Here is a 26096-nt window from a genome sequence, read left to right as displayed (position 1 = left end):
TCCTTCCCCGCGGTGCGCGCCCGGCCCCGCCACGGCTGGGGGCGGGGGGCGTCGCCCCCTCCCCGCCAAGTGAGTATCGAGCGGCCGGCCGCCCCCCGGCGCCCCCGCCGCCCGCCCCTCGGCCCGGCCGGCCCGGCCCCGGCCCGGCCCCGTCCCGGCGTGCCCCGCGGCGGGCGCTCGGGGGAGCGACGGGCGCGCCGGGCGGGCGCCCGCTGACCGGGGCCGCGGCCGGGAGGGCCGAGCCGGAGCCGCGCCGCCCCCGCCCGCCCGCCCGCCCCGCCCATGGGCCGCCGGGCCGCGCCGCCCGCCCGGAGCTCGGCGCCCAGCGCCGCCGCCGCCTGAGGGACCGGCCGCCGCGCGCAGGTGAGGCGGGGCCCGGGGTGTGGCCGCCGCACCTGGCCGGGCCTGCGGCGCCGGGCGCGCTCGTCCCTCAGCCCCGCGGCGGGCGGGGGCGAGGCCGGCCGCGGCCGGGCGCCTCGGGGGGCGGGGGGCGGGGGCGGCCGTGAGGCGGGGCCCCCGCGCCCGCTGAGGCGACGCCCGCGCCGTACCCCGCCGGGAGGCGCGCCGCGGCCAACCCGGGCGGCGAGGCCCGCGGGGCGCACGCGAGGAGCAGCCGCATTGCAGGTGCGGCGGGGGCGCCGGCCGGGCCCGGCTTTCTCTGGGAGCCGCGGGCGGGCGGGCGGGCGGGGCCGGGCACCTCGAGAGCCCGCCCGGGGGGCGCACGGCCCCGTCGGGACACCCCGCCGAGAGTGCGCGGCCTCCAGCCCGGCCGACGCCCCGACGGGCCGCGGCTCACCCCGAGCGGCGATGTGGTTGCGGCCCGCGCGGCCGAGCGTGGGGCCGGGAGGCGCGGCGCCCTGGCTGGGCCCGCGGGCTGCCCGCCGGCCGCCCCGGCGGCTCCTCTCGTTTATCTGAACTTGGGTTTCATGCCGACTTGCGTCGTTCATTTCCAGCTTTGCTATTTAACGCTGCGATCTAGTCCGATGAGGGAAATGAGGGGCCTAAGGGGAGATCCAGTCGTGCGGTGTGATCTAGACCGCAGCCATCGGTCTCAGAACAGGACACAAGCTGCCAGGCCATTAATGCCTCCCTGGGTTAGGCATGTCCAGAAACCTGCCTGGGGCGTGTTGACGCCAGCATGGTTGTTTCTTAAAGGCTCTTTCACATTGGAACGTTTTTAAGAGTTTCATTATTTTATTAAATGATTGTCTTTTTTGCACAGTCAAGAATTTCCCTGCATTTTCTTGCCATTGACTTGTAAGGGGGAAATGCCAGCGGTTAAAGGGACTTACACCTCCAGAGCTGTTCTGAGTTTATGTATTTCATTTAGTGAACCATTAACCTGGGAAATATATCGGAAGACTTGTGCTGCATATTACGTATTGGTACTGTTGTAGAGCAGCCCCGATACAAAACGGGGTGCCTGACTGTGGGTCCTCACCCGCGCGCTTAAAAGGACTTATCAATGCTCTACTGCAGGCGCACGTGAAAGGTTAATAAAAGGTTTATTTACAAAGGGAAGGGGAAATGAGGAAATGGACAGCTCTGGGAGAAAAGTGGGAGACAAACTTTTAAATGAGTCCTACCCGATCCGCCGATCAGGAATCCCAAAATGGCGCTCTGAGAGCTGGCCGCCAGCCAGGAGTGGTGAAGCCAGGAGGCGAGCGATCGCGAGCCAGAGAGAGCCCAAGGCCCACGTGTTTGGTTTTTTATATCCAACCTGGCTGCCCAACTCCACCCTCAGGTCCCAGCCACCCTCCCTTGGTGGTGATGGGATTTGTCTTTCCCAGAGTCTTGATGGCTTTAGTCTGGAGTGGGGGTGGGGTCCACAAAGTTAATCCTGTATGGGATTAACTCAGGACATCACTTCCCCCTAACAATTCATCACTTCCCCCTAACAGTACCTGTCCTTGCAAATACATACACACTGCTGAAAAACCTTAAAATAGTTTGTGCTGTTCCTCAGTATCGTGTGTAATTACCCAGTTAATTTCCTGCGCATATATTTAAAATCTAAAATACAGCACAATTATTTGTATCGGTTTACTGTACCGCGTGTCAGTATATCACCTAACAAAAAGGTTCCTTGGAAATTAGATATTTTTATTCACTCTTTACTAAAAACTAAGTTCTTTTACTTTCAGTAGGGGTTCTGTCATCTGTCATTCATTGGCGAAATTCATTTTAACATCATCATTATCTAATTGGCGGAATGCAGTCACAACGAATCCGGTGGCACTTACAGGAGCTGCTGCCTTGCAGAGATACTTCTGTTTCTGTTATATTGCATTTTCTCCTCTTTCTGGCAAGAAAAGACGGACCTTTTCTATCTAGAACGAGGTCAGCCATAAATAGTTCCTAATATGTAATGAGTGCATGTGTTTGCTTACTAAGATTAAACATGCTGCTGAGTTGAGCGTCCTAATGGTCGAGGACCCCTAGTGTGGTGTGTCTGCTCCCCACACCAAGGGTGCAGTGAATGTTTGTGTCAGGTGAACCTTCCAGATGATTAGGTGGCTGCCAGCTTGGTGACTCCAGTGTTCACATCTCCAGCCTTGATGCTTAAACCCACAGAGAGGTTTGAGTAGGAAAAGAAATGTGTCCTAATTGTCTTCAGCTATTCCGGGCTTGTTGTGTAGCAAAAGAATTCTAACGCCTGAGTTCAGAGGAGACTGAGCAGTACTTCCAGGCAGACAGATTTCACTTTGACATAAAAGCAAAAGTTGCCTATGATTACAGCCTCCAGCAGTGGAAAGAAAGGCTGCCCTTTCCCTGAGGCGTTTCCTGATAAGGTGGTTCCCTGCTGGGCGAAAATGACTGCCAGGAGGTATCACGGAGGCGGCTGGGTGAGGAGGTCTGGGGTCTGGGAGCCTGGGTCCCCAGGCAGCTGGACTGGAGGGCATCGCAGTTCTTTTTTTATTTCTTATGCTGACTTCTATGTAAGGGCGCAGCGACACCCCCCAACACCCACCTGCCCCCTTGGGAGGTTTTTCCAGGGTGCGGGGCAGCCGGGTGCCAGAGGTGGCTCTGCCCTACTCTGCTTTCCTGTGGGGCTTTGCAGGGACTCTCCCACCCTGTTTTGTTGAAAAACTTTTTCATTGTAAGAGATTTGCATTTCTTTCTTTGGCTCTTGTTTTCTATTTAATCAAGAGGAAAATTACCATCTTCTATGGAGGCAAGCAGCGGAGTCTTTTTTTAAGCTCTTTGTCCAAATGGAATGATGTCAGTCCATCGTTCCTCTGAGAGTCAGCAGGTTGTGAAGGTGAATAGATTTTTTTCCCCTTGGCTGAAATTATTTTTTAGAAGACACTCATTAAGGGCTGATTCTTGTGCTTGCTCTGCATTTTAGTTTGTTTACTTCATTACTCAAACATGACTCAAATTTCACAGCAAAAAGCCCAGTCATATCCACCTACAGTAAGTTGCATTGGCCCTTTTTCCAGTATGTCTGTGTGGTTTTTAAATATCTGTTGGCGGCTGAGAGTATAACAAAGCTGAGAAGTAGAATTAGTTTACTAAAAAGACTGGGTGAATCGGAGCTTTGTGCTTGAAGAATGAAGAAATGTGTCCCATTTGTGCTAATCCGGTCTTGCCAATGACAGTTTATGGGCAGTAGGAGCAGTGAGCTCCCCAGATCAGTCACGACACCCGGATGGAGCTGGTCATTGGGGTTGGGGCTCTGTGGCCAAGGAGCTGAACAGAATTTCCTGTGAACCCCAGAGGACCCCACACCTTCTCTGCCCAAGGACGTCAGGGTGCGTGATGGTAACCAGGCCAGCCGAGCTGCTCCAGCACACTCTAGGAAGACGAGAGAGGAGGTAGGATCCGGCCTTGCTGTGTGCGCGCACGTCCTCTTTCTCCATCCTTTTTGAACTAGTTTCTCCCTCCTGTTCTTTAGAAGATGAGTTTGTCTCAGGCTTTTGTGCCCATCATCCACCTGATAAGTTAGGGTGTGACCATTTAACTGAGACAAAAGACTCGCTTTGCCCAAGGGATGTGTCGCTTATTCGCTTATTCACGTTGGGCGCAGGCGGGAAGAGAAGGGGCGAGTTCCGGCCAGCTGAAAGTGAAACAAGAAACCATCCCACTTTCATGCCTTCAGGAGAGAGGGAAAACCGCAGATGTTGCTTTAAATGTTAGGTCCAGGACACCAAGTTGTCCGGTGAGGCAACCCGGTAGAAAACAGCCTTGGGAGCGGTTGGCGGGAGCTCGGCAGCGCGTCTCTGAGCAGCCGGGGGCCGGGCCGTCTCCTCCGCTCGGGGAGGCCAGGCCGAGGGACCCCTTCCCCACCGCTCCTGGTACCGGTTTGTCAGAGCCGCCTTGTGCAGCAGGAGGCAAGTCCTCCCTTGTTGGCGTCTCCCCACTGGCCGCATCCCACGGCTCCCGCCCTCAGGACGAGCGAGGCTCAGCTGCTTGGCGCTCGCAGTGAGTGGGGGACACCCACGACTTTTAGGGAGGTATTTGAGGCGAGCCCTCTGCGGCGGCGGCGCTCTCCCTCTCTCCCTCTCTCCCTCTCTCCCTCTCTCCCTCTCTCCCTCTCTCCCTCTCTCTCTCTCTCTCTCTCTCTCTTTCTCTCGCTCTTGCTCTCTTGCTCTCTGTTGCCTGTGGGCAGCTCTGAGCGGTTACCTCTGGGTCTGCGCGAGACCCGTCAGCTTGTGTTCCTCAGCTTTCCTTCCCGGCCTGCTTCTCCACGCACCCTGCGCCCCTCTTGTTCACTGGCAGGGAGGAGGGCTGAGGGGCATCTCTTAAGCCGACTTTCTGGAGCATTGCTTAAGCAGCGCTGCTGCCCATCAAGGAGACTCCCAGTGTCCTCCCAGCACTGTCTTCGCGAGGCACTCACGTCCCCTCGACAGGGCGCCTTCCGCGCTGTGGGGGCACCGGCCCCTGCTCCTGCCAGCTCTGCTGGAGTCTCTCTGGCCTGCAGAGCCATGTTCCTGCTAGGGGCCCTCGCCTTCCTCCGGCCTGGTGCCTGGGGCAGCAGATCCCCCTGCACCCGGCAAGAGGCCGGGAGGGTCCGCTGCTGTTTCCAGAGGTGTCCGCACAGACAAGCGTACGGCAGGGTTACTGGGGCCGGGGGCTGCCTTTTCAGGGGCTCCAGCTTTGGCCTCAGTAGTGAGTCACCGTTGCCGTTTGGGTCCCTGTGACAGAGCAGCAGCTCCAGCCACTAAGGCAGCTGCTCTGGCCACCCTGGTGCCCGGGCCAGGGTTGGGGGCACAGCCACTGGGAGCAAGCAGGTCTCCTCTGCCCAGGCCTCGGCAGCCATGCGGGCTTCGGAGAGGGATTCATTTCTATCAGGAAGGTGGCCAAGTCTGTGTCTACCGGGCCGAGGCTGTCCGCAGCGAGGCTGTGGACTCGACACCGGGCCTGCAAAGCCCGGGCCATCAGGTGTGGGGCGGGTGTCTCCGGGGAGACAGACAGAGACCTCCGTCGGGACCCACAGAGCCGGTGCGGCCCTCTTGGGGACGGGCGGCTGAGGCTGTCTGCTGCTGTGTGTCGAGGGCCTGCGCGTCCCAGGCCTGGTGGGTGGGACTCTGTGCCCGCTGGGGCTTCGCTGGCTCCTTCTAGAACGCGTGCCCCCCCCACCGGCCAGCAGGCTGTGGTCAGAGCAGAGCATGCCCAAGGGGGCGCAGGGCCACCTGAGCAGGTGCCCTCCCGCGCCTAAGATGGTGGAGTGGAGAGGAGACCTGAGTGGTGGGGCGTCCTCGCGGGTAGCAGGGGCGTCCCACAGGAAGGCCCCGTGTTGGGCATGGCCTCACCCTAAGGTGAGCCTGCGGCCCTGGGCGTCCTCAGCTGCACGCACACGCAGGCCACGCCGTGCTGGGAGCTGCGAGGGCAGCGACTCCGGTGCTAACTGGACGTCCTCTCCGGTCTTGGATCTTTGACAGTTGAGACCAGGTGTTTGCAGTCCATGGCTGGGCCTCTGGCCACTGCAGCCCAGGCCCTGCGGGCTCCCCCAGGGTGTTTCCCGCAGCCCCCACCGCCCCACCTGTTCCCATCCTAACGGGACAGGGAAGGCTCAGGCCACGCCACGCCCTTTGGCGCTTTTCCAGCATGGCCTGTACGTTCCATGAACACCTCTTCCCAATGAACACAGCCAACGCGCCAGATCCGGAAATAAAACATTTCAGAGTCCTTTTGACAGTCCTCTGTGGCCTCTGTACGCGGGCGTCCACTGCGGTCGGTGAAATTGCTCAAACGCTCACTTGGAAGCCATTCTCCGCCTTAGAATAAAGCCGATTTGAACATATTTACAAATGCCACCCCCAAAGGCACCCCCTTTGTCTTCATAGTCCTCCCATCACCGCCCTCCTGGGAGCATGGCGGGGCTCATGCAGACGAAGTCAGGAGCCACTTGTGTCCGGTCGTACCTGGCAGCCCTTCCCGTGACGGTGCCAGGCCACGGGCACAGGAGCAGGATGAGGACATCGTCCCATGGAGCTGCCAAAGGTGGCCTGGTGGCAAGAATGCCCCCTTTTACTAGGCCCTGACGCGGGGCCAGGACGGCATGGGGAGGGGCTGCCAGAAGGGCCTGGTCTGGGCGACAAGGGTGACAGGTCAGAGGGGGGCTAAGCCTGAGACCGTCTGGCCGAGGGACAGAAGGGACAGTCCTGAGACCGGTGGAGTGTGGAACCCCCCTCTCCCCCGAGCGAGGATTCCCCTGTGTCCACGATGGCTGCGGGCAGAGCAAAGGCGCAGGAGCAAGAAGCAGGACCACGTGTCCTGGGGCCCCATCTGGCCTCTGGGCAGCCCGCGAGGCAGAGGCCAGCACAGCTGCGCGGTGGGGGAGAACAGAGTGCGGGCCAGAGATGGGTTTTCTTCCCGTGAGCCCTTCCTTAGTCTTTGCTCGTCCTTTATACACAAGTTCTCGCGGATTCACGTCCACGTCCCGCTAGGTGAGGACACGTCGCCATTCCGACAGCGGCGCGAGGCGACGGCGGATTTCTGAGGCTCTGAGAGGGCGGTGCGTAAATGTCATCGGACACGTCAGAGCCCCGTAGTCTGGGCGTGGATTTTACCGTCTTAACTGGAGCTTGAAGAGCCAGTTCCGAACCACCTGGCGGGTCCCCGTGGGGACAGTCAGGTGATAGTATTTTTTTTAATTTGAATTTTGACATCTTTATAAATCTTTAGGTAAGTATAGACGACTAATTACCTCAGTGCTCTGCTGGTCCGAAAGGAATTAGGGATTTCAGAAGATCTATAGAGTTTACGTTAGCGAGCGCTGTGGCGGTGGATACTGAGAATTTGCCAGGGAAACGTGGGCTCTTCCGCTCCTCAGCCCCGGGGTCATCTGGTTGTGTGGGTTAACGGGCCACGTGATGCTGCCTGGAGTTTGTAAAAAGCAAATTACAGAGATGCTGATTCCTGGGCTACACTCACCCTAGCTACGCGCTCACGTCCAGGGTCACCTGCCCCGATCATGCTCTGTAAGGCCAGTGTAAGGAGCGCGTGGCGTCCAGTCTAATTTAGCTTTTGTGCCAAAATCCCACCATTCTGTGTGGATTCATATGCACAGGTCAGCCTGCCCCCCTCCCCCGCCCAGGGCCCTTGGCATCTTTGCAGCAGCCTCTTTATAGCTCTCGTTCTTTGGTGGATTCCAGTTGACCTCTCCAGTGGCTCAGAGGCACGCAGAGAAAGGCACTCTCCTCGGTGAGAGCACGAACTGTGCGCCCGTGCTGCCCCCCCTCCCCGGGGCCATACAGCCTGCTCTGCACCCCAAGTCCTTGGGACTGTGTGGCTCTGCCTCACCAGTACCATGTCACACTGGAATTCCATCACTCTTGGACTTAAAATAGTTAAAAAAAAAAGATAAATAGCTTTCATCTTTCATCTTTGCTTCTAAACTGGGGTTTTGTAGCCCGAATAACTTTTTACTTTGGATCAGAGCTTTTCCAAGTGAAAAGCCACTTTAAGATTTACCAGCTCAACACCAGTTTGTTGAACTCACTCATGCAAATTACAAAGTTTGAATTATGGTTTGTTTTCTAAACACGTTTTCCCGGTGACCAGGGAACCTGCCTGCACTTTCCTGTCTCCTGACCAGGAAGGCTTTTCTTACAGCGCTAGCACGTGTGGCATAGGAAGAGTTTTGGCATTATTTTATAAGTTTGAGAGTCTTCAAAATCCTCATAAGACTTATGTATTTAGTGATGTCCTTAAAAATAGGAATTCCTTTGTGGTCAACAAATGTTAAAACCTTTAAATATCAAAGTTTCCTGGAGATTCCCCAGCTGTCCTGTGGAAAGTGCATATCGGAGCAACTTCAGAGTTTAGTGTCTCAGTGTCCTGGAGATGCACAGCTCTTGTAACTCTCATGCCAGCCTCCCTCTCTGGGGTTCCAGAATTCTCTTGTATTCAACCTCTCCGTTCTCCGTTTCCTTAAGCAAAACCTTGTGCTGTCAAACAACAGGACCGTTAGGAAGAAAGTTCTCACATTCTTAGATCGGGGTTCACACGCAGCCCTTTCTTCCAACTCAAAGGAGGAAAGGACAGGTGGAAACCTGGCCCGGCCTTGAGCCATGGGTGGCACCTCCCTGCCACCTGCCTGCCAGGAGCTTCAGATGTGGAGGAGAAACTCCATGGATCTTGGGAGCCTCGCGGATGGTGACTTCTCCAGAGCAGCAGCTTCTGTTCTAGGAAGAAGCCGCAGGAGCTCCCCCAGCTGCCCCCCACCGTGCTTACTGGCCACCGGGACCCCCAGGAGGGCAGCACAGAGCTCTAGTCCCAGCACTAGGGCCCGCCTCCAGCTGGAGCTCGTCCCGCCCAGGCTTCTCAACCCCAGCGGCACTGATGCTCCCGGCCAGGCCTTTCTACGCAGTGGTGGGGGCTGCCCTGACCTCCGCCCAGAAGCCAGAAGAGCCCTGCCCTGGTTCTGACAACCTCAGATGTCTCTAGACTGGCCAGCACCCAGATGAGAACCCGGGTCCAGCTTGATCAAGCTCGCAAGCAGCTCACTGGGGCGGCATGCCTGCATTCGCGGCGGTTCTCCCTGCTCCCCACTGACGCAGTGTAAAGTTCGCAGAGTAATTCCATCTGCTCTTTGCACCCAAAAACCCTGTCTTGCTCCAGCTCCAGAGCCATGACCGTGCAGGTTCTTGCGGGCCGGGGGGCCAGTGTGGACGCCAGGTGGGGCTTTCAGCAGGTGAGACGGGGCACCACTCAGGCCACTCGTTGCAGGACATACGTGCCGTGTCCTGGCGTGGCCGTCTTCCCGTCCTGTGCAGCCGGTCACGGCGCCAGTTGTTGATTTAATGAGCAAGACTCAAACGCCACTGATTAAAGAATTTACTAGCATCTGCGTCTGCTTTAATCTGCGTGGAGAGACCCCAAGCCCCTTCTCTGTCTGACCAGGAGACTGTGGAAGTTTCTGTAATCTTCACTAGCATCAAGACAATAAATTATCAAGTCGGGCGACCAATGAAGAAAGCAGCCTTTTGGGGCCTCCCCTGGTGGCGCAGCGGTTGAGCGCTGGGTTGCGAAGCTGCCCGCAGCCTCTGCAGCGCCGATTCGATCCCCGGCCACTGGTGAGGGTCCCACATGGCACGCAGACCTCTCCTGCCGCCCGCTGCTCCCCTCAGCAGTGTACTTCGGCCCTTCTGCCTGCTCTGCTCCCCGCTCTGGCTCTGGTGAATTCTCTCACCCTCCCGCGCTTCTCACTGTACCCAGTGCTTGTATAAATAAATAAATAAAACTTAAAAAATAAAAGTCCTGTTTTTAAAAAAAAAAAGAAAGCAGCCTTTTGGACACTGACGGTCGCATCTGAGTGAGTGAGCAGCGCTCTCCGAGGCTAGATGTCTCCAGACACCGCGTGGCACGGCCGGGCGTCCGCACCTGCACAGCCCACCCGGGACAGCTGCGGTGCTCGACCGTCTCCCACGGAGCAGTTTCTTAACCGAGAGCAGTGCTTGCTTTTCTGCAGCTCTGCAAGCAAAGAAACATTTTCTCCTAGTCTGAGATTTTTTCCCACAAGCAGCGTCCTCGAGAAGAAACACTAGAATTCTGCTCGCTCACACCCCGCGGAAAGGAACAGACCCCAGAAGCTTAAAGTTCAACTGGGGGAAAGCAAAGGGTGGGGAGGACGTGGGCACGGGGGGTGGGGCAGCCCCTCTCTCCGCAGGGCTCCTGCCTTCAGAAATGGGGGGTGCGCCTTCCCACAGCCGGGGGTGCACAGGGGGTCCTCGGGTGCCCGGGCTCGCCATCAGCCTGGCTTGGGGTGAAGTCCAGCCGAGCCACTCTCTAGCTGCGCCTTTAGCTGCTTGGTTAATGCATGAAATAAGGTACCGGGACCCCTTGCGTGCTCGGCTCGTGGGCCCTCAGGACAAGGCGATTCTATATTCACCCGCATTCCCTTGAGCTCCCCGCCCGCCCCCCTCGTCGTCCGCGTCAGGCTCGCTAGAGGAAATTTTGCCTCTTACATGAAAACCCCACCTTCCCCCATCTCCTATCCCCTCCCACCCAGCTGCCCTGAAGGCTGGCTCGGCGCAGTCACCCACACCCCTCGATCCCCGCCCCACGCGCGCCCCGCCTGGGTCATGGTCCCGCTGCGACTTCAGCGTTTCTCTCAGAAGTGCCGCCTCCGTGTCAGCCCTGCCTGGCCTCAAGCCCTGGCCCCAGCAGAGTCTGCGGCACAAACCCATCTTGGCCACGGGTCCTGCTGCCCTCTCCGTCTGCGATGCACCCGCAGGCCGGAGCGGGCAGGCCCGGGCCGGGGGTGGGGGTCAGTCAGGGTGCCCCCTGGGCCCCGGCAGTGGCCCGAGGAGCTGCGTGGGAGCCGCCCCTGCTGGCCGCCGCCCGCCTTGGGGCGCGTTTCCGAGGCCGCTGGCTGCCCAGCCCCTGACCAGCGGCGCTGTGAGTGTTGGTGAGCTGAGGGACAGGACTGCCGAGGCGAGGCCTCCGCCATCGCCGTCACCGCCTGGCCGCGGGAGGGGCTCCCGGCCTGCGGATCCGAGGGGCTGCGCCCGCTCTCAACTGGGAAATTCCAAGGTGAAGTACAGGGTTTTCCTTGGATGAATAAAGTGGGCTTTATGGAAACTGCGTCGTCCTTGATTTTCCACTCCTGCAGGGGCCCGGGCGAGCAGCCGCGGCCGCTGGGCGCGAGCGCCTCTGAATCTCCGGGCCTGCTCTGCGCCGGGAAGCCGGGCACGAGAGCAGGGCCCGGGGTTGACCCGGCACAGCCACTTCTCAGCTTGATGCGGTGCCTGTGGAGCGGCTCTCAGAGCCGACACCACAGCCGGCGGAAACGCGCTTCCAGGTGGAATGAGATGCGCCCAGACAATGCGGCCAGCCGCCAACCACGCACCCCGGCAGCCCACGCGTGCCCTGCGGCCGGGGTGTCTTCGTCTACATGAGGCGCGATTGTGGATTGCTTTGGTTTCGGACTTTTTGGTGGAGAGAGTCCTCAAAGGCCTGCCTGAAGGCGCTGCCCTCGGCCCTCTGTGCGCTCCGCATGCCCATCAGCAGTTCTCCCCTCGCCGGCAGGACGCGTGCTGCCCGATGGGCGGGCTGGCAGACCGGAGATGGAGCCGGAGCGCCTCGGTTTTCAGCCACAGAGACCCCTTTCTCAGGGGCCAGCCCACGTTACTAGAGGAGCATTCATCACTCTGGGGCGGGAGATAGAGCCGGGGGCAGACAGAGAGGCCCTTGTTCTCCTGAGTTTACATCCTGGCATCGGAGCGGAGATACGTGAGCAACATCGTCTCAGAGAGAGGTCGGCGTTGTGAAGACCGAACGGGGTAGTTGGACAATAATGGCCAGCGGGGTGAAGCTGCTCAGTTTCTCTCGCGGTGCAAAGTGAGAACAGGCCAAGCCGCCCTGTTCGGGTCCCCCCAAGGCCCGAGGAGGCCCGCTGGGCCATGCCCCGCGCTGGAGTGATCACTGTTGCACGGAGCTCTCAACGCTGCCATCTGTGTCGCTGGGATGGTGGCCCCGGGCCTCACCGGGGTGTGTGGATTTGTGTTAATTCCAGTCAGAATAAATAAAATGAAAAACCCTGCCTCAGACACTGCAGAGCTACATTCCACGTGCCCAGCACAGCCAGTGCTCGGGGTGGCTGCTCCTGGCTCTCGGAGGCTACTTGGACGGTGGAGAATGTTCCCGTCCTGGCACTGAGATCTGCTGGATCATGCCTCTCTGGATGATAAAACCCACTCAGCAACCTGGTGGAGCAGAAATCTTGTCTCTCCATTTTGCAGATAGGTGAGGGAGAAAGCGTGGCACAGCTGGCCCAGTCGGGCGGTTGGTAAGCAGCAGAGCTAGGGTGCAGGGCGGCAGCCTGGACCCGGAGCCCCCCCCCAACCCCGTCACCGTCGCCAGCACGCAGAGCAGGCCCTGCTTTCGGCTTTAACTGGGGCCCACGGTTAGGCAGCTTCCTACTAAAACACGGACCTGTGTTAGCACCATTGCGTCCTGCTTGCAAAAGAGGGGGAGAGGGAGGAGGCCCCAGAGAACACCAGCTCGTGATGTCTGCACAACCGAAGCTGGCGGGTCTGGGCTCTGGCGAGCAGCGAGCCTGTCGCTGGGCATCGTGCAGAGGCCAGGGGAGCTGTGGCAGCACCGGCCCCAGCGGCCACTGTCCCAAGCCTCAGGCTGCGGTGGCCACCGGGCACAACTAGAGGAAGCTGCCCTGAGACCTGCCGGTTCCAAACCCCACACAGTCGGGACTGGACAACCGTGGGAGGACCCGAGGCAGAGAAGGCGCCTTGGAAACTGACTTGCGTTGCACCTACGCACTTAGAGTTTGTAGCTGAAGCAAGGGCCCTTCTCTCTGAGCCTCAGCGCCTTAAGAGAAGGGCAGGATCGGCCGTGAGCCTGGCTCGTAGACCCTTGGTCGTCGCTACTTTTATGAACGACTTCCATCTCGTCATGAGTGCAAAACGCCTTTGAGTATTTCCTTGCACAGATCTTAGGCTCACCCAGTGGGTGTCAGGACAGAGCTGGGAGGGACGGCACGGATCGTGACCCAGCACCATCCTGGTCGCACACCTTCATTTGTGGATCACACCCAAGAAAAGCCGGTGGCACCAGCCGAACGTATCACAGGCAGGATGGCAGCCGCTCGCGCGCTCCCCCCGCCAGCAGCCCACTCCTCAGACAGAGGGAACACAGACCCCAAGGCCCCTGACTGGCCAGTAGACTCGCCAGTGTTGGATCAGCCACAAGAAGCAGGAACCCCCACCTGACAGAGGGGCTGAGAGGGCTCCAAGGGGGCAATGAGGCAGGAGGGAGGGCAAGACTCTGGGGCTTCCAGTGGAAAATCCGAGCACTCTAACACCAAAACCGTCGAGTCCCCAAAAATGTGGATACATTGGGTGCTTATTATTAAAAAAAATTAAAAGTGGGCCCTGAAAAAACGCGTCGCAAACCCAGGATTATAATTAATCCCATTGTGGGAGCAGGAGGTCAAACAAGAGGAAAACAAACGCCTGGCGGTGGTGCCAGTGGAAAAAGTGACAGCGCGCAGAGGGAAACAGTGGCCTTTAACAGGGCACGGGACAGCAGGATACAGGGGCGCACCCACTCTGAAAAATCCTCGTGAATTTAAGACGGGGGGAGGAACTTGCCCCAACTGCTACCGCCTCCCCCCCCAGCTGCTGGAGTGTCATGTTTTACTTCGCTGTTTTCCCGTGTTCCCACGGCCGCGTGCGCGCAGGCTCGTTCATCTGACACGACCCGAACTGGGCCGCAGAGAGGAGCCTTCAGATCACGCGCGCAGCCCCGGCACCCAGGCATGTTCCTGAGCTCGCCGGCTTCAGCCGGACCCCAGATGAACCCGCCGGGTTTGAACGACAGACCTCCTGAGCGGATCAATTCTTAATGGGTCTGTGTCGGGCGGGGAGTGTCCCTCCTCCCTGCAGCTTGAGGCTCGACTTACAGAGAACTGGAACACAGCATTCCGGGAATTCTCTTGTTCCCTGACATAATAAAGAATCACTGTGAGTGGAAAGAACTTTCTGGGAGTCAGCCTGAAATGTCATCAGTAAAAGTGCCTCGTTTATGCTCCACAGCCCAGGACGCTCACCGAAAGGAGACTTTCAAGGGGGCAAACAGTCTGCGGGGACTGGCAGCTCGTCGGATGGGAGGCTGAGGGGTTGCGCACCCTTCGGTGGGCATCCTGAGGCCCTCCACACCGAGGCCCTGGGAAACGGAGGTCTAGGTAAAAGCCTTTGTCCAGTTCTAAGTTTCTGGTTGATAAGTGCCGGTGCTGCAGCTCCGTTGTTCCTGGAAGTGTGTGCCCAGCAAAAGCAAACGTTCTTACTAGTGAAACCCAGGTTAGGTGATTACGGAAAGTAAATGCCTGGCCGTGGCGTCTGTCGTCTCTGAATTGACTGTTGTTGGACTAAGTGAATCATTTCAAAGGTTTCTGATTCCGCCCCTCTTGAAGCTCTTCCGAGATAGTCAGCGTGGCCTGTTTCGTAGAAGGACACGTCAGAGGCGGCGCCCGGTGCCTGCCTGACCGTTTGGCCGCAGGACAGCCTGTGCAGAGGACCTGCTGGCCCCGGGCCCTCCCCACGGCACCCCAGGATAAAAGCTTTGGGTAAATGTGCTCTGTTCGAGTGACTGAAGCAGCCTACTACTTCCCATTTTTGTAAGTAATGAGGACAAAATATGGCTGAATAGAGTTTCAGTTAATAAGACTTTTTTTTCTTTTTATTTATTTTTTTAGGATTTATTTATTTATTTATGCAAGAACCTGGGGACAGGTCAGATACGCGGGAGGGTGAGAGGATTCACCAGAGACAGAGTGGGGAACAGAACAGGCGAACTGACGAAATACACTGCTGAGGGGAGCAGCGGGCGAGACAGGAGAGGTCTGCTGCGCCCTGTGGGACCCTCGCCGGCGGGCCAGGATCAAACCAGCGCTGCAGAGGCTGCAGACAGCTTTACAGTGTGGTGCTCAACTGCCTGCGCCACCAGGGAGGCCCTAATAAAACATTTTGTCCTTAAAACCTCTGTGATGCTTGGGCGAGCCCGCAGAGGGGGACGAAGAAGTCCTGTGCATTCACTCAGTTGAAGCGGCTCATCTCTTTGGCAGACCACGGAGAGAGGTATTTTAAAAACAAGGGACCATGTCTTTGGGGCCTAGAAAATGCAGTTCAGAGTGCGGCTGTCAAGCGCTCAGCTGTAAGGAGCGTCTCCTCTGCCCTTGGTGTGAAAAGACAGCCCAGCATTTGGGTCACTGCTGCTTTAGTCATCAGCCGGCAGACAGTGAGGCTGTGGTGGTCACAGGCAAGTGCGGAGGTGGGGACACTAGCCAGCTGGGAGCTGCTTGTCCCCTTCCCCGGGGAAAACGTCACCAGGTGGAACATTGTGTCTGTGACTGTCGCGGGACTTGCGCCGCCCTAAGTTGCCGGTCCAGGATCACGCTGGTGGTAAATGGCATCGCTGTTCTGGGTGTGTCCCAACCCGGGCTATGAAAGGGGCTCCTCGGGGAGCCTGTCCTGGAGGCGGCCAGGAAGGGCAGGAGGGGGACGCGGGGAGAGCCGGGAGCCCAGCAGAGCCAGCACGGCCCCGTGGGCCCCCCTGCTTCCCCGGACGCAGCTTCTCTCTAAACCTCTCTGTGAAATAGAAAGTGCCAGCTGCCTCTGGGCTGGCATTCAGCCCTGACAGCAGCCCAGCCGGGACAGAGATGGGGTGCTGGCAGCCCAGCTCCGGGGTGCGGCCTGCCCTAGGGCATTGGCATTCTGGCCCTCTCAGTCGCCCTGTTTTCCATGAGACGAGGGCACTTGCAGGCGGTACCACGTGGTGTCAGCCCACGGCGGCTCAGGCGTTAGCCCCGTTCGGCCAGCACATCCCACTTGAAGACCCTTTTGGGTAAGACCCTTTGGGGAATGCAGCTTTCTGTGCGAGACATTTTCACGCGCGCCCCTGCCAGTGGGCAGACGCCGGGATGGCTTTTAACAGAAGCCGAGTAGAGACATGAAGTATGAGCTAATCAGACCGCAGAGAAACGGTCAGTGACTCCGTCACGGCGGCTCCCAGACAGGACAGCTCGTGTTTCCAGCTCTAATTGCCAGTCTCTCTAATCGCATCTATTACAACTTGAATGTCAGGCTGCACATTCTTCCAGAAGGAAATGGCTGTCAGCAGCTGGTGTGGTTGATGGGCCTGTGCCACGGACCAGCACAGCAGTAGACGATGAGGCCACCTCAGGGTTGAGAGAAGCGTGCAGGGTGGTCAGGGCGTCAGTGAAAGAAATTGTAACAGGGTGGTCCCCAGGAAAGGGGGAGGTTCCAGCTTCCCTGCCCCACCCAAGGAAGGGTGGAGCGGAGCAGGAAGAGGAGAAGGAGAAGAAGAGACTAAGGAAGGAAGCAGGATGGAGCCAGGAGACCTGAAGGAGGCGCATGGAGCCTAGAGACATGTGAAGAAACTGAGCTTGTCTTTTGGTCGTGGACTGGGTGACACAGATGTGGGTGAGACCCGTGGGGAGGTGACAATGGCAGCTTTTATCTGGATGTTGATTTTGCTCTTTTCCTTCCGGGCTTGTCCGGTTGTTTGTGACCCTTTTCTGTGGGTCCCCACTGGAAGATGTTTTAGACTTGTGGCAGGCTTTGGGGCCTTGCTCTGGGCCGACCCCATATGGATGGAGTTTTACCCACGAGGGGATGGGTAACCTTGGGTGCTTCATTTAGAAACTAGACTCTTTGCCTTACCTGTATTGTTTCCTAGTTTTTATTAAAGTTCCTTCCCATTAAAGTCTCCTATGTTTTGTGTTGATGCGGCGGATGGCAGAACCCATTTAGAATAGGCAGGTTTGCGGGGTTTGGGCTGCCCCTCTCCCTGTCCTATAACAAAATGACAAACAGACACACTTCAAGAGTGAAAATCTGAGTGTAATTTCCTTTGAGTTTGTGACCAGTATATATATGTTTTCCAAAAGCACAGGAATGAATATCCATGAAATCAGCTTGCTCATGGGCTCAGTCTGTCACCATCAGGGAGGTGATCTACACAACAAGCAATGACCATTATAGAAGAAAGAAGGAAGTTTAGAAAGACAATAAGGGATTAAAGTTTGTAGTTCTAGAAAGACGGGGAAAAGATTTTTAGCATTCTTGTAGTGGTTCCTGGTGGTCGTTATCTTTTGATAAGCTTCTGTCTTTTCAGGGAACTTCCGCTGCACTTCCTCTGCTTCAGGGTGTTATGCTGTTCTCCCCCCCCCCCCTCGCGCGCTGGTTGCCCAGCCGGATCTAGGGACCGTGGCGAAAGCCATTCCTAAAGGTCACTGCGGGGGGAGGGGGGAGGTGCAGCAGGTAGGGTTTTGCTGTTCTTCCCCTGCGCGCTGGTTGCCCAGCCGGACCTAGGGCCGGTTAGCCCTAAAGGTCACTGCAGGGGGAGGTGCAGCAGGCCTGGTGTTTCGTGACGGGCAACGTCAGCGCGGGGGCGGGCGCTCAAGAGCTGTCGTGATCACTTTCTGCCTGTCTTGGGGATGCTGAATTGTGGCTTCGGTAAAAAACTGCCTTCCTGTCAATTCTTCTTGGTGCCGGCGACCTCGCCGCGATTGTAGCCACCCGAGCTGGCCCCGGAACCATGTCGCTAAAATGCATGACGTCACTTAGTGATGATCTTTTTTTGAGAGGAATTGCTTTGTTTTCTGATACAGATGTCGTTAAATGAGCTTTCCGTCGTGCCAAAGTAGGACTCTTAAGAAGTAAAATCAACCACCCACAGCCCACTCTTTAGAAGGAAATACTTGTGACACTTCGGTGTATCCCCGTAAGTGCCTCCTGGAGTAACGTACGCAGAACGTGACATCACGTATGTGTCGCTGTCAGGAACCCGTCATGACACATTTGTCATCGATACAGACCTGCACCGTGTTTGATGACTGCAGTCTCGATGTGCCAGGCACACCCTTGTCAGACAGCCTCGGGCTTTCAGAAAAATGCCTTTTTGGGTAGTTGTTTCTACCAGGCTTTTCCTCTCGTAGCTGTCAGAGACACGTCCGCCCGGAACAGGGCCTCACACAAAAACCTCCATCCGCGCACTCACAGTGGAGGAGCACAGCATTGACTGCTGCTGCTCATGGCATGGGGCCACACCAGACGCTGCCGGGTGCCACCCCAATCACCTGGTGCCGCCCTCCCGGCCACGCGCCCAGCGGGTCCTGTGCGTCTCGCAGAAAGTGGGGGCTCAGTGCGGCCGCGACTTAGTGGCCCAGCCAGAGTGGGAGCCCCGGATTCCACCCCCCCATGCTGAGCGCTCAGCGTCCCCCGGCCCACCCGCTGTTCAGAAACCCCATTCTGCAGGGCCCGGTTATGCCCGAGGTTTTTGTCCCTTTAAAGCATCGTTGCGCTTTCACACCCAGCTCTTGCCCAAGCTGGCGCTCCCTCGTCTGCCCGGCAGCGGCGGGCACGCCACGCACCCTGAGGTGACAGCCTCGTCCTGGGCGTGCAGTGACGGCCGGGGGATGCCGTAACCCGAGGACAAGCAGGATGCGAGGGCGGCCTGCTGGCCGGGCAGCCCAGCCGCTTCCCTGCAAGCAGGCGTTCAGATCGCGAGCCAGGAGCCTCATTCGCCTCAGACCTTTTTTTTAGCTCCTGGTAGAGAACTATAGATTGTTTCCAAGTAAGAAATAGGCTTTGCTGTCCCGAGGGCGCGCGGCTCTGCCTGCCTGTCTTTATTTGCTTGGCTGGAAACTCCTCTCCAGGGAGAGCAGCAGATGCCAGTCAGCAGAAGAGGCTGCGCGTGCCTTTCACGGTGCCCTTGGGGAGGGGCTGGAGCTTCTCTGGCTCACGCGCTCACTTAGCTGGTGTGCAGGAGACGCCCGGCCACCGCAGGGGCGGCGAAGGGAACGACTGGAAGGCATGTTTACACGACTGGGGACCAAGGTCAGGGTCAGAATCACATCCCGACCTCCCTCAAGAGCTCCCGTGGGCCAGAGCCGCAGGCGACGGTCCGGGTGCCGCAGAGCACGCTCGGGGAAGCCGCGGCCAGCGCCTCAGAAGTTCGTCCCTTCTGGTCTTTTCTTACCCCGCAGTGTAAACAAATCTCCTCTGGGCCTCGGTCTCTCCACATTGAAACAAAGAAGTGATAGAGCAGCTGCTTTTGAAGGTGTCTCCCACCTGGAGCCCATGAAAGCGGGCAAAGCTGCCTCCCTGCCCCGGCACACTGGGCACCGGACACTGCAGGGCCCGGGGCTCCTGGTGGGGCCGGCCGAGGGCTCACGGGACGAGGAACCCAGTGTGAGCGCGTGGTGACGGCTGCGTGTCCCGGCGCCGCGCCTGCTGCTGCTGCTGCTGCTGCTGCTGCTGTTTGGCTTTTGTTTTGTTTTTTTTCAGATTCTAAAATGATTACCCTGTTTCTGCTGGTTTGTGTGGAGCCACACGATAAGTCTGCTTTTGATTGCCTGGGAACAAAGCAGTTTCCCATTTTTATTTTTATTTATTTATTTATTTATTTATTTATTTTTGGTTAAAGATTTATTTATTTATTTATTTCTACAAGCACTGGGCACAGTCAGAAGCGCGGGAGGGTGAGAGAATTCACCAGAGCCAGAGCGGGGAGCAGAGCAGGCAGAAGGACCGAAGTACACTGCCGAGGGGAGCAGCGGGCGGCAGGAGAGGTCTGCGCACCATGCGGGACCCTCCTCCGGTGGCCGGGGAGCAGCCGGGGATTGAACCGGCGCTGCAGAGGCTGCGGGCAGCTTCGCAACCCAGCGCTCAACCGCTGCGCCACCGGGGAGGCCCTGTTTCCCATTTTTAAACGGTGAGACCCTTGCCTATCAAACTTGCCATGTCTTTTAGCCTGAGAACGCAGCCCAGGGGTGCGGTGAGCTCTCGCTCCCAAGCAGTGGGGTGAGGTCGCGCTCCGAGGGGTGGCCGCTGCGTGATGACCGATGCTCCCTCCTGGCCATCCTGCTCAGCCCGGCCGGAGCCGCAGGAACTCCCTGGAGCCCAGACCCAGGGCGTGAGCGCAGATATGAAGGGAGCTGGGGCCGTCACAGGCCCAGAGCGGGGCTGACAGTGGGACATGCTGTGCGGGGGCTGGGAGGCCAGCGGTGGGGGTGAGCACAGCACCCCAGGGGCCGGGGACGGCGGATGGGGACAGGCCATCCAGGGCTTCCGGGAAAGCCGGCCAGTCCAGGAGCAGCTGAGGGACGTGCCTGTCAGCCCGTGTTGAAAAGGAAAGTGGCGGCGAGGTCTGCGTGCACACAGAGACGTGGGAGACAAGCGGGGTAAGAGGCCTCAGGCTGGGCTTCCTCCCCACTGGGGCCCACTGTGGTGGCCTGTGCCCAGAGGCTGGCGGAGGCTGGTGAGTGACTTGTCACCCTCCACCCGCCACGCCCACCCTCCCCAGTGGGGGGCTCCCTCAGCCCTGCCCCGCCCCCCAGAGTTGGGGCGTACTGAACCAGGCCTCACAGGCCTGCCCCTCCCATCCCTGCAGACGGTCCCGACCCGCAGCTGGGCCTCCTCGGCCTGAACCACCTGACCGCAGGAAGCCCGTCCCGTCCCTGCCCATCCTTGGGGAGCCCACCAGGCTGCCGGGCCGTGGCTTGTTGTGAGGAGACCATGACTTAGGAATTTGGGGATGGGTGGAGATGCGGCTGTTGCCGGGGCCTGTGTGCCTTGTCCACGTGCGCCCCACAGCCCCACGTGCGCCCCACGGCCCTGCCCAGGCGGTAGGGGGCTCGCAAACCGCCTCACGCTGGCCTGTCCCCTCCTATAGCCACTCTCTGCGCTCACCTTCTTCCCGAGACTGCCAGGCAGGCGCTTCAAGGGCACGCTTGTATGTCTGCGGGTCCCTGGTGCGTTAATGAATTACCGATTAAATGCGAGTCAGAGTCACCGGTGGCCAAGGCAGCCAGCGTGGGACGCTTCTCCGAGTCATTTAAATTTGTCACAAGTGAAATGTAAGGCTACATGACCATTGGAATGGGGGGGCAGCGAAGCCCCCTCTTTCCTTCTGCCCTGCCCCCGCGGAGGACCCAGTAGCACGTACTTATTTCTGTGTCTGGGCCTCGATCTGTGTGACTTTGCAGGTCGAAACTGGTTTTGAAGTTTGGGCAAGGCCTGGTGCCACATGCACAGAGGGCAGAGGGCCTCGGGGCCTGGCTTAGCGCAGACCAACAACGCAGGCCGCTGGTCCAGGCTCCGGGCACAGGCAGAGGGTTCCTGGGGGGAGGTGGACCTTGGCTCGGGAGAGCAGGGCGGCTGGAACTGGGGAGCGTCCAGAGCAGCCCGGGCAGGAGAAAGGCCGCCCCGTCTCCAGTCCGACTCTAAGGCTTGGTTTGGGTTTCATTCATTTGCTCGCTTCTTCGTATTCCACACGAGTGAGCGCGCGGCGCACTTGTCTCCTGCTTCTCCTTTACGTCACCTGGCGCCATCCCCTCTGGTCCCGCCCATGCTGTCTCGGAGGGCGAGGTGTTGCCTTCTCCGGCTGCGCTGCGTGCCCGGACATCCTCTCCCCCTCGTCTGCTGTTGGGCACTTGGCTCGTTTCCTTATTGTGAACAGCGCTGCCATGAGCACCGGCTGCGGATACCTTTTCCCATGAGCATTTTCATATTCTGGGGCCCCCCTGATGTCACAGGGGTTGTCTCAGCACTTCTATGCTATTCTGCTTCTGAGGCCTGAGTTCGATCCCCGGCCAGGGAGCAACCCACACGCGCAGCAGACCTCTCCTGTCTCCCCGCTGCTCCCCTCAGCAGTGGATTTCAGTAGATCCGCCTGTCCTGCTCCCCACTCTGTCTCTGGTGAGTCCTCTCACCCCCGTACCTCTGGCCTGTACCCCAGCTCTTGTATGCATAAATAAATAAATCTTCAAAAAATTTTTCATACACTCTTCAGGCAGATAGAAGTGGGATGACTGGATCATATAGTCATTCTGTTTTTAGTTTTTTGAGGCGTCTCCGTAGTTACCCATAGAGGCTCGGCCAGTATGCTGCCCGCCTCGCAGTGTGCAAGAATCCTTCCTCCACATCCTCACCAACACTTCCTGTTACTTGACTTTTCGATAGCAGCCCTTCCAGCCGGCTCGGGCACGGAGAGCAGAGCCCGGGAGGTGAGGGGCCAGAGGGCGGCCTGCAGGCTCCTGCTGCCCTGTGCCCGCGAGGCTGCCCCCGGGTGGGTGTAGGGCTCCACTCGCTCTGTGAAACGGCCTCAGTCCTTTTGGTCAGTCTGTGATGTCCAGCAGAGTCGGGTGCCCTGGACTTGAGGTTCCCCTCTGTGCAGAGCCAGGCCTTTTGCGGCCGCCGCGCCCTCTCCCCACCCACCTGCCCGCCCGGCAGCCAGTGACCCTCCCAGTCGGGGTGGGTGACCGGGACCTGTTCCCTGCAGGTCATCTGGATGTCAACATGGCGGCCACAAACCTGGAGAACCAGCTGCACAGCGCGCAGAAGAACCTCCTGTTCCTCCAGCGGGAGCACGCCAGCACCCTCAAGGGGCTGCACGCCGAGATCCGGCGGCTGCAGCAGCACTGCACAGGTAGCAGCCGGGCTCCCGGCGGGTGCGGCCTCCTCCGTGCTGGCGTGCGGCTCACCCCGTCTTCGCTGGTGCCCTGCGTGCAAGGCGGCCACCAAGCAGGGGTCACTGCAGGCCTCCAGGGGCACGGCGCGCCAGGGCCCATCTGCAAGGCGTTGGGGGGCCACGACGTGGCCTGCAGGACGGGGAGAGCAGCTGTGGGTTGTTGGGGTGTGTCCCCGGGGGGAGATAGGGCCACAGTTGCCTCCCGGCCGGCACCGTCTGGGTGGGACTCAGGCCACGCCTGGGCCTCAGCTCTGCACCTGCGGAGCTGATGGGGTTCGGAGGTTCGGGGGTGCCCAACGGAATTAACGTATGGCTTCCTTTCTAGATTTAACATATGAACTGACGCTCAAAAGTGCAGACCAGACAGGTAAGGAGGCTTCTCCAGAAGCCCACGGGCCTTCCCCGCAGGCCAGAGGAAGCCGGGCGGACCGTGGCCGCGGCGGGAGGAGGGGCTGCTTTCGGGTGACACGTGTGTCCAGAATGTCCGTCACGTGCTTTGCGGGACTTTCTGGCTTTTCTGCAACGAGCGTGTTCCTTCTGTGACCAAGACACAGAGACTCTGGCCAGAAAGGAGAGGCCGGGCCCCCCCCCCCAGGACGCAGCCCCCATCAGGGCTCCCCTGACCAGAGCCCCGCAGGCCTCGGGGGAGCCCACAGGACCTTCCGCGTAGCGGCAGCTGGGACAGCAGCGAGAGTCACGGGCGCTGGGCCGCTGCTCCCCAGAGAGGGCGGGCTTTGGACACCCCAGGCCGGCGTTTGTCTCACAGGGCCACGGTGGCACCTGTCACGAGCGTGTCGGCCCTTGCGGGGACAGGCCAGCCACGGCCCCTGACACGCGTCACCAAGCCTGAGGGCTCCGCTCCCCTCCATCCTCAGTCGCCGTCTCCCGAGTGCCCCTCAGCAGCAGAGTGTGGGAGGTGGGGGTGGTAAGGAGCCCCCTGGGGTCTCGCTGTGGGGAAAGGACTCCGGTGCCTCCTCCACAGCCCGGCCAGGAGCTGGGCCTCCAGGGAGTCCCCTCCAGTCAGCGACCTTCACCCGCCCCCCCACGGCTGTGACGCGTCTAGACTCGGTCGAGTTGGGGAACAAAGAAGGGGGGCAGAGCTAGCCAGCCTTGAGGGCCGTGTGTGCGGACATCACCCGCAGGGCTGACCCTCGGGAGCCACCCCAGGTGGGTTCCAGACCAGCAGGGCAGAGTCCAGAGAGACGCGGGCAGCTCCCGGCTCTCGAGACCAGGCGAGGACGACAGCCAGCCAGGGAGCCGGGAGGGGCCCAGGGCCTGAGCAGGCCCGTGTGTGACGCGGGGAGCCAGGAGAGGCGCCAGAGCTGGGCCCTCAGGTGGAGGGGAGCAGCGCCCACCTCGCTGGGGGCCGACGTGGGACAGGGCAGCAGAGTGGCCGAGTGGGGAGGGGGTTGGGGGGCGAGGGCAAGTCCCCCCCACCCCCCCGAGTGAGACGAGGGACTGTGTCAGGCCTCGCGGCTTGAGATGCTGAGAATCTGTTCCCCGTGCGGCCCCCACGCCGGGCACCGCGGCCGCACGCCGGCCCCGCCACGGTCCAGCCCGAGCCACTGCAAGGTGCCCGTTGGAGCTTCAGCATTTTTTAACTCTGGAGACGTTCAGTTTTTGCCACGAGCCAGAGAACTACGAGCCGGAAGGTGCCCCGCAGACCCACCACCGATCCCCCTCGCTGAGCGGGGAGGACCTCGGGGCGTGGGGCCGGGCAGAGCTCGGCCACCCCCTCCCCGCAGCTCCCCCTCAGTGGCACCGGGCGGCCTCCGCAGGGCCCCCAGCAGCCTCCCTGCTCCGCCGGGGCCCCTGAGCCCTCCCTCTGCTTGTCTCGTAGGAGACGGGTCTTCTAGAAGCAGCGAACTCAAGAAAAGGTGCGAGGACCTGGAAGCTCAGCTGAAATGCAAAGAGACGGAGAACAGCGAGCTGCTGCAGACGCTGGAGCAGAAGAAGGCGGCGATCGCCGTGCTGGAGAGCACCGCCCGGGAGCGCGAGAAGAAGTACCTGGAGGAGCTCAAGGCGAAGAGCCACAAGCTGAACCTGCTGTCCGGCGAGCTGGAGCAGCGGGCCGGCGCCGTGGCCTACCTGACCGCGCAGCTGCACGCCGCCAAGAAGAAGCTCGCGAGCGCCAGCGGGACGTCTGACAGCAGCCCGTCCGGCAGCCCCGTGCTGGCCAGCTACAAGCCGGCGCCCCCCAAGGACAAGCTGCCCGAAACGCCCCGCCGCCGGATGAAAAAGAGCCTCTCGGCCCCCCTGCACCCGGAATTTGAGGAGGTCTACCGATTTGGGGCCGAGGGCCGGAAACTCCTCCTGCGGGAGCCGGTGGAGGCCATGCCCGACCCCACCCCGTTCCTGCTGGCCAGGGAGTCCGCCGAAGTCCACCTCATCAAGGAGCGGCCCCTGGTCATCCCCCCCATCGCCTCGGACCGCGGCGCCAGCGAGCAGCCCGGCCCGGCCCGCGAGAAGCCGCCGCACAAGGCCCACGTCGGGGTGGCCCACCGCATCCACCACGCGGCCCCGGCCCCCGCGCCGGCCGAGGTGGAGACGCTGGCCGTGGACCAGGTGAACGGCGGCAAGGTGGCGAGGAAGCACTCAGGGACGGACAGAACTGTGTGACCGCCGCGCACTGTGACCACCGAGGAGCCCCCCGCGCCGCCCCGTCGCCCGTGCATGCCAAAGCTGTTTTCAGGCCCGTCCACAGACGCCTCTCCTCGCCGCGCGCCCCCGCAGAGCCCCATCCACTCCGCGCCGCGGCCCAGCCCCGCGAGCCCCGCTGGTTTCCCGGCCCCCGCCACCCGCCGCCGCCCAGTTGTCGAGTCCAGCAACACACACCGACCGTGACCTGACCCCGGGGTCTGGGGGCGCCCCGGCTCCCCAGGGCGCCCGGCTCCGAGCGGCTGCACGCGCGTCCCAGGAACTACATAGGATGACGTCACTCCGCACGCCACCGCCTGAGTGTGTCCATAGTTGCTGTGGTTTTTTTTTTATTAGTTTGATCCAAAATGTTCAAGATCCCAACAAACTTTATTTTCTAAACCCGCCTTCTTTCTGCCTTGTGTCTTTTATTGAGCCGTGTGGAGGGACGGGCGGGGAGGAGGTCGTGGAGGGGAGAGCGCGCCTCACCCCCAGCAACTACCCTGCTCGCACCCAGGTGCCTGCTCCCCAGGGCCCGTCCCGGGGCCGTCCAGAAAGAGGAGGCCTGTTACCTCCCTGCCCAGAGCCATCCCCCCCCCACACACACACTCCTCTTCCCTGCTGAGAACCCGGCAAATGCTGCTGCTGCCTGTGGCCAGCCCCCCCTCGTGACCTAAGTTCACCCCTGTTCTCCCCTAGAGGGAGCCACGCCTTGCCCCAGGCTAGCCCCAGGGCCCCGCTAGCCCCGCGGCGCACAGACGGAAAGGGCACCTGGGCGCTGCCGGAGGCTTTAGGTCCGCACCCAGCCCCACGCAGCCCCGCGCAGGCTGCAGGTAGGAGCCGTCTCGGCTCCACGGCCTCACCCACACGCCGGCCAGAGTCAAAGGGGCCGACCCAGAGTGTTCTGAACGGGGAGGAGTGGCCACGTGTGACTGCCCGGCACCGGCACCGGCAACCCAGGGCGGGGGGCTCGGCCCTGCCTTCTGCCCCCGCCCTGC

General features: G+C 60.1%; 1 protein-coding gene and 1 long non-coding RNA gene across 6 annotated transcripts; one reads left to right on the top strand and one right to left on the bottom strand.

The window, feature by feature from the left end:
* The first annotated feature begins 26 nt into the window (after nt 1-26).
* CCDC92 (coiled-coil domain containing 92) lies at nt 27-25499 on the top strand. Of its 5 annotated transcripts, none has more exons than XM_054695411.1 (4): nt 27-69; nt 22273-22419; nt 22787-22828; nt 24302-25499. In XM_054695411.1, the coding sequence occupies exons 2-4, from the start codon at nt 22290-22292 to the stop codon at nt 25078-25080; spliced, it is 951 nt and encodes a 316-aa protein (XP_054551386.1). In that variant the 5' UTR covers nt 27-69; nt 22273-22289; the 3' UTR covers nt 25081-25499. The 5 variants fall into 5 exon arrangements, with proteins under 5 accessions (XP_054551386.1, XP_037367209.1, XP_054551384.1 ...); XM_037511312.2 differs by lacking the exon at nt 27-69 and adding an exon at nt 335-363; XM_054695409.1 differs by lacking the exon at nt 27-69 and adding an exon at nt 891-3818.
* LOC129145811 (uncharacterized) lies at nt 6204-13875 on the bottom strand. Its single transcript, XR_008551900.1, has 3 exons — nt 13791-13875; nt 7154-7326; nt 6204-6221 (listed from the first exon to the last, which is right to left on the bottom strand). It is a non-coding gene; the product is annotated as an uncharacterized LOC129145811 (long non-coding RNA).
* Nucleotides 25500-26096: the final 597 nt, after the last annotated feature.

This window comes from Talpa occidentalis, unplaced genomic scaffold (assembly GCF_014898055.3).
Source record: "Talpa occidentalis isolate TD23 unplaced genomic scaffold, MPIMG_talOcc4v2.1 talOcc4.14, whole genome shotgun sequence".
Classification (NCBI taxonomy): Eukaryota; Metazoa; Chordata; class Mammalia; order Eulipotyphla; family Talpidae; genus Talpa; species Talpa occidentalis.
The sequence above is the reverse complement of the archived record's forward strand: the minus strand, read 5'-3'. Positions and strand labels throughout refer to the sequence as shown.